The sequence below is a fragment of the Scleropages formosus genome, chromosome 10 (assembly GCF_900964775.1).
Source record: "Scleropages formosus chromosome 10, fSclFor1.1, whole genome shotgun sequence".
NCBI lineage: Eukaryota > Metazoa > Chordata > Actinopteri > Osteoglossiformes > Osteoglossidae > Scleropages > Scleropages formosus.
Genome location: NC_041815.1, coordinates 11773753 through 11789732, shown reverse-complemented (window position 1 = coordinate 11789732; position 15980 = coordinate 11773753). Strand labels below are relative to the sequence as shown.

The window sequence follows — 15980 nt, the reverse complement described above, 5'->3', positions numbered from 1 at the left end:
ACTGAAAGAATGAGATCGCGGATACAAGCGGCAGAAACGAGTTTCCTCCGCAGAGTGGCTGGGCACACCCTTAGGGATAGGGTGAGGAGCTCAGTCACCCGGGAGGAGCTCGGAGTAGAGCCGCTGCTCCTCCGCATCGAGAGGAGCCAGTTGAGGTGGCTCGGGCATCTGTTCCGGATGCCTCCTGGATGCCTCCCTGGGGAGGTGTTCCGGGCTTGTCCCACTGGGAGGAGGCCTCGGGGCAGACCCAGGACACGTTGGAGAGACTACGCCTCCCAGCTGGCCTGGGAACGCCTTGGGGTTCCCCCCAGAGGAGCTGGAGGAGGTGTGCGGGGAGAGGGAAATCTGGAGGGCTCTGCTCGGACTACTGCCCCCGCGACCCGGTCCTGGATAAGCGGAGGAAGATGGATGGATACATGGATATTCATGTTCACATTCAGGTTCACATACCTTCCCTTTTGAAAGCTCATTCTATGTATTTTTTATTATAATAACCAAATATTTTTGGAGTATTGATGTCAAAACAGAAAAAAAAAGTACTGGGCTACATCACTTATCTGTGTAATGATTAAGGATGTCTCCTAGACTACAAAGGTTTCTAAAGAATTTTTTAACTTCTCACAAATATTAATATGACTGAGGCATAACTTCAGGAATTTTAAACAGGGTTTATAACTCATAAATAAGAATTTAAAAACATCTGTAATATACTTATCAATTGTGTGAATTATATTAAAAGGGAGAATAACAAATTAAACTTTTACATGATTCTATAATTACAATCTAAGAAAAACCATTAGAGGTACTCTGTGAGGAACTGTGCATGTAATTATGAGAATATATGTTTTGATAACTTTAGGAGCGCAATACTACAAAATATAATGTTTGGCAGTTTCAAATGTTATTTCAGATTCAGATGTGATGGTAATCCCCATGACACTCACGACAAAACAACCACGAGTTAACAGGAGCATATGTGTTGCATTAGTGAGTCATTCTTCTTTATGGTCAAAGCCACTTCTGCAAATCAACCTACTCTCAGTTGCAGTAAGGCTCCGGGATACTGCAGAAAAGAAGAAACAGCTTGATGCATGTATTCATGTCCTCCAGGCCACGTGGGGGACAGTGGATGACATTCTCTTCACTCTGACAGTTGAGTTCATTCATCTGCTTGTTGTGGCTTGGTTTGAACAGGTAGACCGCAAGACAAGAGCCAATAGGTATTAAATAGGCTGCTTCTCACATTTATGCATAAAGAACCTTACAGAGCAGCATGTATTTACTAGATCTGTATGAACAAAAAGTACACTCAAGTCATTGTCCACTTAATAACCATCAACCACCATAGAGAACTGTGAATGCAGTAGAAACAGGAATTGCAAAAATGAAAAGCTTCCTACAAAAAAATCAAGGCGTCCGTTTACCCCGCCCGGTATGGGGTCACCGGGGCCCCACCCTGGAGCCAGGCCTGGGGGGGGGGCTCGCATGCGAGCGCCTGGTGGCCAGGTCTATGCCCACGGGGCCTGGCCGGGCTCAGCCCGAAGCCACAACGTGGAGCCGCTCTTCGGTGGGCTCACCACCTGCCGGAGAAACCATAAGGGGCCGGTGCGTTGTGATTTGGGCGGTGGTCGGGGCCGAGTGCCCGGCCGACCCAAACCTCGGGCGCCAACTCTGGTTTTTGGGACTTGGAATGTCACCTCACTGGCGGGGAAGGAGCCTGAGCTGGTGCGGGAAGTTGAGAGATACCGTCTAGATATAGTCGGGCTCGCTTCCACTCACAGCTTGGGTTCTGGAACCACTCTACTCGATCGAGGGTGGACTCTCCACTATTCTGGCGTTGCCCAAGGTGAGAGGCGGCGGGCTGGTGTGGGCTTATTAATAGCCCCCCAGTTCAGCCGCCATGTGTTGGAGTCTACCCCGGTGAATGAGAGGGTCATCTCCCTACGCCTTCGGGTCAGGGAACGGTCTCTCACTGTCGTTTGTGCTTATGCGCCTAGCGGCAGTGTAGAGTACCCGGCCTTTTTAGAGTCCCTGGGGGGCGTGCTGGAAAGCGCTCCCACTGGGGACTCTGTCGTTCTACTGGGGGACTTTAACGCCCACGTGGGCGGCGACAGTGATACCTGGAGGGGCGTGATTGGGAGGAACGGCCTCCCTGATCTGAACCCGAGCGGTGAGTTGTTATTGGATTTCTGTGCTAGTCGCGGTTTATCCATAACGAACACCATGTTCATGCATAAGGGTGTCCACCAGTGCACTTGGCACCAGGACACCCTAGGTCGGAGGTCGATGATCGACTTTGTAGTCGTTTCTTCTGACCTTCGGCCATATGTCTTGGACACTCGGGTGAAGAGAGGGGCTGAGCTGTCAACTGATCACCACCTGGTGGTGAGTTGGATTCGATGGCGGGGGAAAAAGCTGGACAGACCTGGCAGGCCCAAACGCATAGTGAGGGTCTGTTGGGAACGTTTGGCGGAGGCCCCTGTCAGAGAGGTCTTCAACTCCCACCTCCGACAGAGCTTCAACCAGGTCCCGAGGGAGGTGGGGGACATTGAGTCCGAATGGACTATGTTCCGCTCCTCCATTGTCGGTGCGGCTGTTCGGAGCTGCGGCCATAAGGTCTCCGGTGCCTGTCGCGGCGGCAATCCCCGAACACGGTGGTGGACACCGGAAGTAAGGGATGCCGTCAAGCTGAAGAAGGAGTTCTATCGGGCCTGGCTGGCTCATGGGACTCCTGAAGCAGCTGACGGGTACCGACGGGCTAAACGGAGCGCGGCTCTGGCAGTCGCCGCGGCAAAAACTCGGGCTTGGGAGGAGTTCGGTGAGGCCATGGAGGAAGACTTTCGGTCGGCCTCAAAGAGATTCTGGCAAACCGTCCGGCGACTCAGAGGGGGGAAGCGGTGTTCCACGAACACTGTTTACAGTGGAAGTGGTGCGCTGCTGACCTCAGCTGAGGATGTTCTCGGGCGGTGGAAGGAGTACTTTGAGGATCTCCTCAATCCCTCCGACACGCCTTCCGTAGAGGAAGCTGAGGCTGGGGACTCGGAGGGGGACTCGTCCATTACCCTGGCTGAAGTTGCTGAGGTAGTCAAAAAACTCCTCGGTGGCAAGGCTCCGGGGGTGGATGAGATCCGCCCCGAGTTTCTCAAGTCTCTGGATGTTGTGGGGCTGTCTTGGCTGACACGCCTCTGCAGCATCGCGTGGAGTTCGGGAACGGTGCCTCTGGACTGGCAGACCGGGGTGGTGGTCCCTCTTTTTAAGAAGGGGGACCGGAGATTGTGTTCCAACTACAGGGGGATCACACTCCTTAGCCTCCCTGGGAAAGTCTATGCCAGGGTACTGGAAAGGAGAATCCGACCGATAGTCGAACCTCGGATCCAGGAGGAGCAATGCGGTTTTCGCCCTGGCCGTGGAACACTGGACCAGCTCTATACCCTCACTAGGGTGTTGGAGGGTTCGTGGGAGTTTGCCCAACCAGTCCATATGTGTTTTGTGGACCTGGAGAAGGCATTCGACCGTGTCCCTCGTGGCATCCTGTGGGGGGTGCTTCGGGATTATGGGGTTCGGGGCTCGTTGCTACGGGCTGTTCGTTCCCTGTATGACCGGAGCAGGAGCTTGGTTCGCATTGCCGGCGGTAAGTCAGACCTGTTCCCGGTGCATGTTGGACTCCGCCAGGGCTGCCCTTTGTCACCGATTCTGTTCATTATTTTTATGGACAGAATTTCTAGGCGCAGTCAGGGAACGGAGGGTGTCTGTTTTGGTGGCCGCGAGATCTCGTCTCTGCTTTTTGCGGACGATGTGGTCCTGTTGGCTTCATCAAGTCAAGACTTGCAGCGTGCACTGGGGAGGTTTGCAGCCGAGTGCGAAGCGGCGGGGATGAGAATCAGCACCTCCAAATCCGAGGCCATGGTTCTCAGTCGGAAAAAGGTGGATTGCTCCCTCCGGGTTAGGGGGGAGTTGCTCCCTCAAGTGGAGGAGTTTAAGTATCTTGGGGTCTTGTTCACGAGTGAGGGAAAAATGGAGCGGCAGGTCGACAGACGGATCGGTGCGGCGTCTGCAGTAATGCGGTCATTGTACCGGTCTGTTGTGGTGAAGAGGGAGCTGAGTCGTAAGGCGAAGCTCTCAATTTACCGGTCGATCTAAGTTCCTACCCTCACCTATGGTCATGAACTCTGGATCATGACCGAAAGAATGAGATCGCGGATACAAGCGGCAGAAATGAGTTTCCTCCGCAGAGTGGCTGGGCGCACCCTTAGGGATAGGGTGAGGAGCTCAGTCACCCGGGAGGAGCTCGGAGTAGAGCCGCTGCTCCTCCGCATCGAGAGGAGCCAGTTGAGGTGGCTCGGGCATCTGTTCCGGATGCCTCCTGGACGCCTCCCTGGGGAGGTGCTCCGGGCTTGTCCCACTGGGAGGAGGCCTCGGGGCAGACCCAGGACACGTTGGAGAGACTATGTCTCCCGGCTGTCCTGGGAACGCCTTGGGGTTCCCCCAGAGGAACTGGAGGAGGTGTGCGGGGAGAGGGAGGTCTGGAGTACTCTGCTCGGACTGCTGCCCCCGCGACCCGGCCCCGGATAGCGGAGGAAGATGGATGGATGGATGGAAAAGCTTCCTTTATTAAAAGTTAAGGTTAAAAGATTAGTAACAACCTCAGGTCAAGCAGACCTCACTCAGGTTTCAGTGGAGGTTGGCTTAACACTTAGATATATAATACATCATGGTTTTGGTGGAGAAAATATAGCAGCTTCTCTGAGAGGTGAACTTTACATTACTCAAAGAAATAACTGTTAGATGAAATGGCAGCAACTGTAGTTCCAGTTAGTTGTATCCTTTTAATACATTTTTTGCTTTTCATGAAAACAGCAAAAGCCAGTTGTCCAAATGTGTGGTAGTCCAGTTTGTAGTATTTCCTTAGCTCTTTCCTCAATGAACTGTAATGACTGTACGTAGTCATAAGGTTCATATGTCATGAAAAAAAGATCAATACAATTTGTATGTGAATGTTTGGACACCTATACTGCATAAACTACTGAATCTGTACAAGAAGTTCGTACAATCTTTGCAGTTCAAACTGAAACATAAGATGTTACTAAATTTTTTTCATGAAAAAACTTGGGCTAGCGGAAGGTTTCATTGTTACGCAGGATTCAGGAAGAGATTCGGTCCAACTTTTTTTTTTTGCACTTGTGTTTCGTTCTTTTTGAGTGAGAAAATTGCTAAAATATTGTGAATATTGTTGGATACGTAAACAGCGTAGGAACTGTTTCGCCAGTTAATAACAATATACACGCACATGACACAAGCGCGAAAATACTACTGGGGTAAAAAAAGTCACGTCCCAATCACGTGACTGTCAGCGCAAGACCGCCTATGTGTACGGACGTGTACAGAAGTGTTCGCGCCGGATAACCAAAGGAGACGAAAATAGAGACTGGGGTTCCAAATAGATGAATATGAAGAAAGTCATTTAGAAAGTATCCAGCTGAGCTTAAAATATAGTAAAGTGCCTTATATTTTCAACTGCTGAAAAATAAGTGACTGCTACATAAAAAACAATCATAAAGATATTCTCTGAGAACTTTTATGAATCTAACAGAACCGTTAAGACGGGTTTTAAAAATGTCTAGACATTTTAAGTGAAGTAAACAGTGACGGTGGTAAAACTTAAGAATAAAATAAAGCCAAACAATCCGGCATCCACCAACTTAGTGAAACAGAAACCAAATTTCTCAACTGTGGTGAGCTGTAGTGAAGCGCAGCCAATGAGGTTCTGTTGCACAGGTCTGTCTGTCTGCCTGCAGCCCTTAAGTGCGCGTTCACAGAGGCGGGAAGCTGTGACACACTTTCACAAATTGGAACAGCGAGAATATTTTTTTCACATAGGAACTGATGCTTTCACATCATTACAGACAAAATGACTAGTGGATATATATTTTTAACGGGTATGTACTGATTTATAATTATTTTTCGGTTAAGTAAGTACGAACCAAACCCTGATGATTCCGTAGTGGACATGTGGATACATTCAAGTTAGAATTTTCTGTTAAATGTAGATATTTTTTTTTCTTAAACGAATATAATGTTAGGTCTGTATGTATTAAATGTTAAATTATATGGTCTATTTTTTAGAACAGATATATGTGGTCCTATACTCCATGTTTATGTTAACTGCACTGTTCATTTCCACAATTCTATGTATTGCACTGGTAGATACTAAAAACTGCATCTCGTTGCTGCGTACCCGTACTATGCAATGACAAATATTGTGCTCCTTGTCTTTTGTAAAAAGAGAAACAAGTAAATCAATAAATAAGTTGCAAATAAATAATGTGAAAAGTGATTTAACAACTTGTAAGGTATTGGGGGAATCAAGTATTACCAGTCATACCCTGCGGACTTATACCCAAGTACTGTGGAGGCACAAAGTCCAACCTTGTTTCGCCTGAATAACAGTCTGAAATACTACAACCAGTCAACGATAAACCATTTACATATTATAGTACTGAGAAACCTGAAATCAAAAACATAGATTTATGACATGTCAGTGAGACAGAGGAACATCAAGAGCCTGTACCTGTACCAGACCCCCAGCACGTGTAAAATACGCCTTCATACTCATAATTTTAAAACTATTCATAACCTTACTAGATATTAGGCTGCTGATTACTTTATACACCCAGACTTCCTTGGTATTGACAGAGAATTGGTGTTGTCTGTTGCCCAGCAGTCACTCCCCAGAATCAGCCCTGAGGATTTTTCTGTTAAAATTTTCTATTTAAACCTTTTCCTTCATATTTCATTGTGCAAAATAGCTCGTGACTCTCATGTCTGATCTGCTCATCACCTAATACATTTTATCCAATTTGTTATTTTTCTCACTTTAGTCCTTTGTCCAGCTTTGGCCTTCAACATTTTTACCAAACCAGAGGATCACTTCGAGAACAAAGATGAGAAGCATTTTGGACAAACACTTATACCTTACGAAAATGGGTGAGTGACCTTCTGAAGTTTCCTACTACATTTGCCCACATGTGTACACTTACATGACAATACCACATGGAAGTTGTATTAAAAGGGACTAAAAAGTATTATCATGTTTGTTATTACAGAATTTTGGTTCCCTCTTCAAATACATCAGCCCGAAAACTGCACCACTGTAAATTGAAGGAGGGCTGTGCTGAAGTGAATATCAAAGGTAGAGTCTCTCTGCCAGGCTGTTCATAGTTAACAAATTGGACTAAAAGGCAGCTACAAGTCTTAAAGATGTCCCACATGTCTCTTTTACAGAAGGTGTGACAAAAGGCCTTAAACCCATTGTATCAGCAGCCAAGAGCCAAAGTGGAAATAAGCTGTTGGTATGTAATGGTAATAATTTAACATTTATTTTGGCACCATGGCCCAGAATAAAAATGAAATTAAATAAAGTAAATTAATAGTATATAACTACCTACAGTTTTGCCCCACAGTATTCAGACTGTTGCTGATATGACTCAAACTGAAGCATTTTCTTATGTTAACATACATTTTTGACGTGAACTGAGACACTGGTGCAGATTGTACCCAGAGCAGGATGTGATGTTGCAGCAGATGAGATATGGACGTCTTTTGAGCGATACCCTGCTGTCTGTCTGACACACTGCTGCCCAAAAAACCCACAGTTTCCTCTTCTCCTTTTGCAACTCAGCTGTGAGATAGTTCTAAAATGTCCTATTTACATTGTTTTTTCTGAAGCTGCAGGGAGACAACTCAATGCCCTTTCATCTTTTTCTATAGTCCTTAGAAGTATCGGTATATTATTTGCTTAGGTGATGCTTTCCTAAAAAAGAGCTTGTACAATGTTAAGTTTGTATACTAAACTACTTAATTATTTATCCATTCATTTACACAGCTCATACTTACATACAAGTTTTTACTGAAGAAACTCATGGTAGGACCTTACTTAACAGTACTACAGCAAGAGGTGGGATTCAAACCACAATACACCACTACACTGCCAGGAGCCCCATACATTTTTCATGTTTTGTTCTCTCAAATTTTTTCAATAGATTGGAGAAGGATTTTTGGCATTGCAGTCTATAGAAGAAAGGGTATAACACCTTTCAAGGAGACAGTAGCACATGAATGTCTATGATATAAAGAAGGTTCACAAGATTACTGCCGATGTCTTTTACTCCACAAAGCATGTCTATACTATGCTATTACAGGGGCTATGTAGTGTTACTGAAGACTGCCTCTTGCTCTTGCTGTCACACCATTGAGAAATGTACTTAATCATCAGTCACTCCAGTAACAGTAACCTAGGTCTACAAATAGGCAAATCACTGGGAGTAACTTAAAATTTGAAGTACCTTTGGAGAAAAGCATCAGCAATTAATTAATAATTATTTTGAATCTGCCCGTCCTGGGTGTGTCCCCTCCCCCTCCGGCCTTGCGCCCTGTGTTGCCGGGTAGGCTCCGGTTCCCCGCGACCCCGTATGGGACAAGCGTTCAGAAAATGTGTGTGTGTATTTTGAATCTGCTATTTCAGTTTTGATTTAAATTTACCTCATTCAATCAATGTGAGGCTGTGAGGTTGAGACAGTTAGTGTGATAAGCAGTCAGAACAATATTCTGGTGTTAGTTTTGTTACAGAAGAAGCAGAGCATCCATGTGCTTTGCAGGGTGAAAAACATAATAAGAAGTGAATAAAGTACCTGTTGTGTAAGTAAAATGACTGTTTAACCAGGCAAAAATGCTGCTGTACTGAAAATGAAGTCTGTTACATGAAAAAAAGGGAAAATATTTTCATGAGCTGTTATAGCAGTTTTTCTCTGTATGAGACACCAGTATATGAGGTTTGAATCTGGCTCACTCCACGTGGAATTTAGGTGTTTTTCCCATGTCTTCATGGGTGCTCTGGATCTTCTCATACTCCAAAGTCATGGAGTTCAGGTGAACTGCCTGGTGAACCTCCTCCCTGCCTTGCATCTATCCATTATTGGTTGCTTCTTGAACTAATGCAGGGTCCTAGTGGTCTACAGCCAATCCCAGAAGCATAGGGAGCAAGGCAAGGTACACCTTAATTGGGGTGCCAGCCCATCACAGATCACTCAGAAATACATGAAACTGAGAGCCGTCTGTTACTCTGAAATGCTTGTCTTTGAACTGTGGGAAAAAACTAAAATACCTGGAGCAAATTTCATAGCCACAAGGAGGACATGCAAACTCCACAGAGACCGAGCCACATCTGAACTCATACCTAAACGCACAGTGGAGGTACTATGAAAATCCAATGCTACCTGCTGCACCACTGTGTTGCTTCTGTATAATCAGGTGTTTGCTTTGTAACCATAGTGAATAGACATGTGTTAAGTCCATAAATTCATTATTCCACTATTGCACATTCCATTGTGCTCATCATCAGCATGAGTGACATTACAATGACCTCCTCAGCTTGTACAAATAATCCACCCACATACATACATATATATACACACACACACACACACACACACACACACACACACACACTTTCTGAACCGCTTGTCCCATTCGGGGTCGCGGGGAGCCAGAGCATAACCTGGCAACACAGGGGGGAAGGCTGGAGGGGGAGGGGACACACCCAGGATGGGACGCCAGTCCATCACAAGGCACCCCAAGCAGGACTTGAACCCCAGACCCACCAGAGAGGAGGACCCGGTCCAACCCACTGCACCACTGTGCCACCGCACCCCCCCGCTTCAGAAGAATACTTCATAAAAATATTCTGAATTGAAAACTGAATTGAGTAATTTACTTTTTTAATTACGTTTATGTGAACTTTCCTAATTATGTACACAAACATTTTTGCTGCCTTTAAGTACACTGAACTGAAACGGACTTTATTGGTACAGGAAAGAACAACAGGAACTGTAAGTTGAGGTCTTCATTCACCATCACATGATTCACTGTACCAAGTTGAGTTTAAATGTTAGCTATATGAAGAAGGTTACAATTTAGATTCAGTCAAATATTCAAACATGAAGTACTACTAATTTTTGTGTTCTCATGCTAGATATGCCAGCAAGTCCGAAAACGCCACTCTTTCATTGAAGATTTGAATGGAGTCTGCACCCTCATGTCTAACCTGTGGGAGACTGGCCAGAATTTAAGTCCAGCAGAAAAAGGTAAATACATGAATTGTAGAAGATACCTGTTTTACCTCTGTCAGTTTACATCAGTATTAGGTATCAGTATCACTACTGAACTTGGGTAAAAATTGGTTTATTGGTTTTTTGTCTCTATTGATTAATTAATTAAGGGTTTCTTACATTTTCAATTAAAGTTGTAGAAGAAATGAAACAAAATAAGAGCAACAACAATAACAACAACAACAACAACAACAGCAATGATCCTGAACCAGAAACTAACACACTTGACTTGGGTAAGTGCAGTATTGAATTAGTTTGTTCCTTAATTCCTTTGTTGCTTCATTCAATGACCACTTGGTCAGGGATTCTCTGTGGTCTGGAGTCTTGACTAGACACTAGTCAATTACAGGGCAATCGCATTCACACAGTCACAAAATATCAGAAAATGTTTTGAATTCCTTGATTAAAACTGTAATACATGAAGTTATGAAATTGCATATTTGGAAGTTGTGAATAAACCATTAATTAACCCATTCAAAGACTGAAATCCTGTCAGTTCCAATGTTGTAACACAGCTTTGTTCAAAGAAACTCCCAGTCTGTTCTTTTCTTACAATGTTCTGTTATTAGGGATCGGTGAACTTACATAGCAGAAATGCACTTATCCCCATTTCATTTTTGAAAACAGACTGGGTAATGATAATACTTATTCCTTTATTTCTTACAAAGAAAAATTCCAGTTCACTCTAAGCCCATTCCAGGTTCACCCCAAAATCACCCTAAATGATGCTTAATATCATAATTAAAAAGTACTGTAAAACATGAAAATACAATAATAATGACATTATACGATCAGCCCTCCGTGTTTGCACATTTTTTTACAGTTTTACTTTTTTGCAGTGTGTTCCCAGAATATAATTTTTTAAAGTCATTCTTATGCCCACAAAACTTTTTTGAAGCTAGTGGTTGCCTGCAAAAGTTTTTTTGAATCACGTGTGGTTGTAGTAGAAAACATACTGCTGCATATTAGAAGCTTACTCAAAATTCTATGTCTGAGAGGTTTTTTTAATCTGTATGTGGAATGGCGGTAAGAACAATAAATTTCATTGAATGGATTATGTTTTATTTTTCTTCTACTCTAAAATACAAATGCAAGAAATTAGTTAAGGGTTTGTTACTTCATAGTTGCTATTTAAGGTTTTCAGGGTCTACAGGGTAATGGCTGCTTGTAGAAATTTTATTTTTGTAAAGTATGGATAGGAAGGGTCTAAGTATATTTCAAAGAATTTTTTTAGAGAATGGTTTCATGAAGAATGGTTGTGGCACTGTGGTGGCGCAGTGGGTTGGACCACAGTCCTGCTCTCCGGTGGGTCTGGAGGTCAAGTCCCGCTTGGGGTGCCTTGTGGTGGACTGGCATCCCATCCTGGGTGTGTCCCCTTCCTCCTCTGGCCTTATGCCCTGTGTTGCTGGGTAGGCTCTGGTTCCCTGTGACCCTGTATGGGACAAGGGGTTCTGAAAATGTGTGTGTGGTTGTGGCACAATGGGTAGTATGTCCACCTTGCAGCACCTGAGCTGTTTAGGTGTAGGTTCAAAGCTGCCTCAGTCTGTGAGGAATTGGCAATGCTAAATTGTTTATGGTGTGTGAGTGTGTGTATGACTACCCTGTGAGGGGTTGGTACTTACACCCAGTAATTCCAGGATAGGCTCCTGACCAGGTTAAGTGGTTAGTGAAAATAAATGCATAATTTTTTTTATCATTCTTGCTGCGATAGTGTGTTTGGACTGGCCTGGAAGACAAAGGCTATATGTCATGTTTAAATAATGAATAATTAGAAAATTAAAGCACAATAGTGCAAAACAGAGGATGCAAATGTAAACATGAGACCGTAGAGTGCCAGACTACATCCTAAGAGCATAGGTGCGCAGTGTGTCACAGGCTCTTTTACACAGCTGCTTGGCATAATTTTCAGATAAAATCAGTTTAATCAGATTGAGTGCCTTGGTCTTAGACCAGATGTTGCAGACCGAATAAATGAAAATCCAAAAAAATTAATGATTATTATTCTGGTGTTGATTGTACTGGATACGTGAAAAACCAGGAGACCAAACAATGAGGATCAGCACTAAAACTTCTTACAATTTATTTATATATGTCCCAGTTGTTGTGCGATGTAATTGCTTTTGTACATGTTATACGTTATAATACGTTAATTAGCCATACTATGGTTTTCTAGGTCCTGATAAAGAGATTGCATTTGTTCTGGATGGATCTGGAAGTATTGGACCTGAAGACTTTGAGAGCGCAAAAGATTTCATTTATAATGTAATGAAGAAACTGTGGGAAAGATGTGTCAATGTACGTATTCTGATCTTTATTATTAACATGATATAATTCTATGCAGCTTATTGCAATAGTTCTCCATCCAGCACTGAAGTCACTGTACATCCTGTCATAGAGACTCTTTTCCATTGTGAAAAACTATCACAACTGACTTTAAACCCAGTCTAAATGTGGTAGATAAAGGAATCCAGATGCACAAACTTCTTTTGTGAGCAGAGAATGTGGTCAGATTTGCAGTGCCTTTGACCACTATTTATTCCTCAACCTTATGCATCGCCATACTCAGAATGAAAAAAATGAAAATTCCCACAAGTAAACAACATTGAAAAATCAAATAAAATAGTGTAAAAACAGATCCTTTACAACCATGGCTTTTTTACCTTTTGAACAATGCCACTTCTCCAACCCAGTATACTAAATATATCTTATCAGTAGTGCACTCTAAATACAGTGTTCAAACTTGCTGGCTCTTAAAGCTGAAATTTATTAAAAAATTGAAATTAGTAATTGTATTTGTAAAGAATGTCATGTCATGATAGCAATATTAAGTTTTCGCTTTTGTTTGTTGTAGCAAGTCTAGTTTGCATAAATCAAAGTGTAAATTCATTGTGTAAGTTTAATTGCTCATCAGAAATGAAAAACAAAGTGGTTCTTTTCCAAACAGTGTAAGTTTGCTATTGTTCAATATGGAAATATTGTAAGAACAGAACTTTCCCTGACGGAAAAGAATGATGCCAGAGAAGCTCTTGAAAAAGTGAAAAACATCCAACAGATCTTAAGTTACACAATTACTGCATCAGCCATCAATCATGTGCTGTAAGTACCAAATTTCACTGAAACATCACCCTTCACTTCATTTTGTCAAATTTCTTCTAAACTTGTCCTGAACACTCTTTCTGCACAGCGAACACGTTTTTGTGCCTGAAAAAGGGTCAAGAGAGGATTCCAAAAAAATGATTATCGTGCTGACTGATAGGCGGATATTTTTGGATCCAATGAATCTAACTGCAGTTCTAAATTCACCAAAAATGCAGAATGTTGTTCGATTTGCTATTGGGGTATGTTTGTCTTTGAATGCTTTTGCATGACTGAATTTTCTGTTGCTATAGGTAATATTGCTGTGATGTGCTGCATACATTAGATTTCTAGGGTAACTGAGACAGAAGAATGCATAGCAAAATGAATTTTTAGTTTTAGAGGTTTTATTTTCTTTTACATAAAAATACATTAAATAATTTAATTTCAGGTGGGATCAGTTTTGAATGACACTAAGGGAATGAAGGAGCTGCAGGAGATAGCTTCAAAGCCACATGAGAAACACTTACTTACATCTGATCAGTACAGTGACTTGGATGTTTTCATTTCAGAAATAGAGTCAAACATAATTGGAATTAAAGGTAAGGCAATGTTATCAACTTTTTGGCTATATAATTTTTGAAGTATGGTGGCATTGTGGCAAAGCGAGTCGATGCCTCATAGCTCCATGTTTTTGAGTACAGACGTGAGTGCAAGGATAGCTTAGTTTTGTGGAGTTTTTTTGTATTACCCATGGGTTTCCATCCCCAGCCCAAAGACATGCATTTCTAGTTAATTGTTGACTGTTAACTGGTCTTAGTGTAAACTGGTCTTGCATAAACCCTTACCATCAAGTTGTGTTGGCAAAACCTATATTGACAGAGGGACATCATGACACATTCTAATGAAATTTCTGAAGACCTCCAGAAAAAAGTTGTTGCTGATCAGTTTAGACTGGGTTACACAACCATTTCTAAGGCTCTGGACTTTGCTCTAGCCATGGTCAGACATATCATGAAACAGAGAAAGTCTGAAACAATAGTGAATCTGTCTATGAATGGCCCCACGACTTCTAGGAAATTGCATGCCTTTCCTGCCTCTGCTTACATTACTGTTCATGACTGGAAGTAAGAAAGACACTGTGCAAAAATGGGATGCATTGTGAATGGCATGGCGGAAACCATTTCTCACTAAAAAAAAAAAAAATGTTCATCTACAGTTTGACAAAAATGTATCTTGATATCTCCAACCACTTCTGGAAAAATGTTCTCTGAATGTATTAACTAAGAGTAGAACTTTATGAATGACATTGGCCCCATAATGTCTGGTGGAAATTATATATTGCATTTCAGAGTAAAAATGTTGTACCATCAGTCATGCATAGTGGTTACTGTTTGATGGTTTAGGGATGTTTTGCTTCCCCTGGACCTTCGCACCTTTCTGTCACTGAAGGAAACATGAATTCTTTTTTTATCAGAAAAGGAGAGTGTTAGATCATCCGTCTATGAGTTGAAGCTGAAGTGCAGCTGGGCCCTGCTGAGCTAAAGCAGTTATACAAGGAGGAATGGGCCAGAATTTGTCCACAGTGCTGTTAAACCCTGGTCAAAAACTATAGTAAACACAACTAAAGATAGCATGGCAAATTATTGATAGGACAATTAATTTTTCACACCTATGACTGCAACTTTTTTTTATCTTCCACACCAAGGAAGTGACATAAATAATACTTGTTTACCATTTTTTCCAGTCGGATTCCATTCATATTATACATTTATTGTCAAAAAGCTGCAAGGCTGTCAATAATAAATAGTTCACAGCATTGTACCTCTTTCACAAGTCCCAAAGAATGAAAAAAGTCTTGCAATGGCCCCATCAAATCAAAAACTCATTACCAACAACTACTTGTGTAATCTGGAGTCATGATAGTCTGGAGCCTATCCAAGAAGCACAGGGTGCGAGGCAGGCTACACCCGAGATGGGATGCCTGTCTGCTGCAGGGTAATCACACATACTCACACAAAGAGAGAACAAGCCATTGATGTTTATTCATTTAGCTGAGACTTTTCTTCAAAGCAACTTGAAATGTTAAGTATCTACAATTGTTTATCAATTTGTACAGCTGGGTAATTTTACTGGAGCAGTTTTAGGGTCATTTCCTTGCTCAAGAATACTACAACTGGAGGTGGGATCCAAACCAACAACATTTGGGTCCAAAGCAGTAGTTCTAACTGCTACACTACCAAGAGACACTTGTCTCTGGGCTGTGGGAAGAAAATAGAGCACTTGGAGGAAACTGACACAAATACGGGCTGAACGTGCAAACTCCACACAGATTCAGCTGGACTCCAGCCCATGTCCAGATCCACACCCTAGCAGCTGTTATCACCAGAAAATTATACATTTTATCAGATATACAAAAAATTTATTTAATTTTTTTAAGCAGACAAACTCCTTAATTGAACATCTGATCTGATGTTTTAGATCCTGGGACAGAAATTGCATTTGTTCTGGATGGTTCTGGAAGCACTGAGCCTGAAGACTTTGAGAAGGCAAAAGATTTCATTTCTAAAGTGATGAAGAAGGTTTGGGAAAGCTGTTTCAGTGTACGTACTTCTGTATTTCTAACAAACATGATGCTTCATGTAGAGGTTCTCACAGTCACACTGTGAACCAGGCTGTGGAGCCTCTCAATTTGGTTTAAATGCTCAGCTGGTGTAAGTGCTCTGTCTGTTCACAGACTGA

General features: G+C 42.7%; 1 protein-coding gene across 4 annotated transcripts in view; it reads left to right on the top strand.

Annotated features, from left to right (window-relative positions):
• Nucleotides 1–5652: 5652 nt before the first annotated feature.
• The window catches only part of LOC108938339 (integrin alpha-E-like), a 36014-nt gene continuing 25686 nt past the window's right edge, over nucleotides 5653–15980 (top strand). Inside the window, exons 1-11 of one of the 4 annotated variants that reach the window (XM_018758850.2) lie at nucleotides 5653–5936; nucleotides 6879–6984; nucleotides 7104–7189; nucleotides 7285–7349; nucleotides 10028–10139; nucleotides 10298–10396; nucleotides 12337–12458; nucleotides 13108–13259; nucleotides 13348–13501; nucleotides 13690–13840; nucleotides 15720–15841. In XM_018758850.2, coding sequence (XP_018614366.1) covers nucleotides 5909–5936; nucleotides 6879–6984; nucleotides 7104–7189; nucleotides 7285–7349; nucleotides 10028–10139; nucleotides 10298–10396; nucleotides 12337–12458; nucleotides 13108–13259; nucleotides 13348–13501; nucleotides 13690–13840; nucleotides 15720–15841 — 1197 coding nt within the window. In that variant the 5' untranslated portion in view covers nucleotides 5653–5908. Of the gene's footprint in view, nucleotides 5937–6878; nucleotides 6985–7103; nucleotides 7190–7281; nucleotides 7350–10027; nucleotides 10140–10297; nucleotides 10397–12336; nucleotides 12459–13107; nucleotides 13260–13347; nucleotides 13502–13689; nucleotides 13841–15719; nucleotides 15842–15980 lie in introns of those variants that run through there. The other 3 variants (XM_018758848.2, XM_018758849.2, XM_018758852.2) reach the window with 3 other exon arrangements.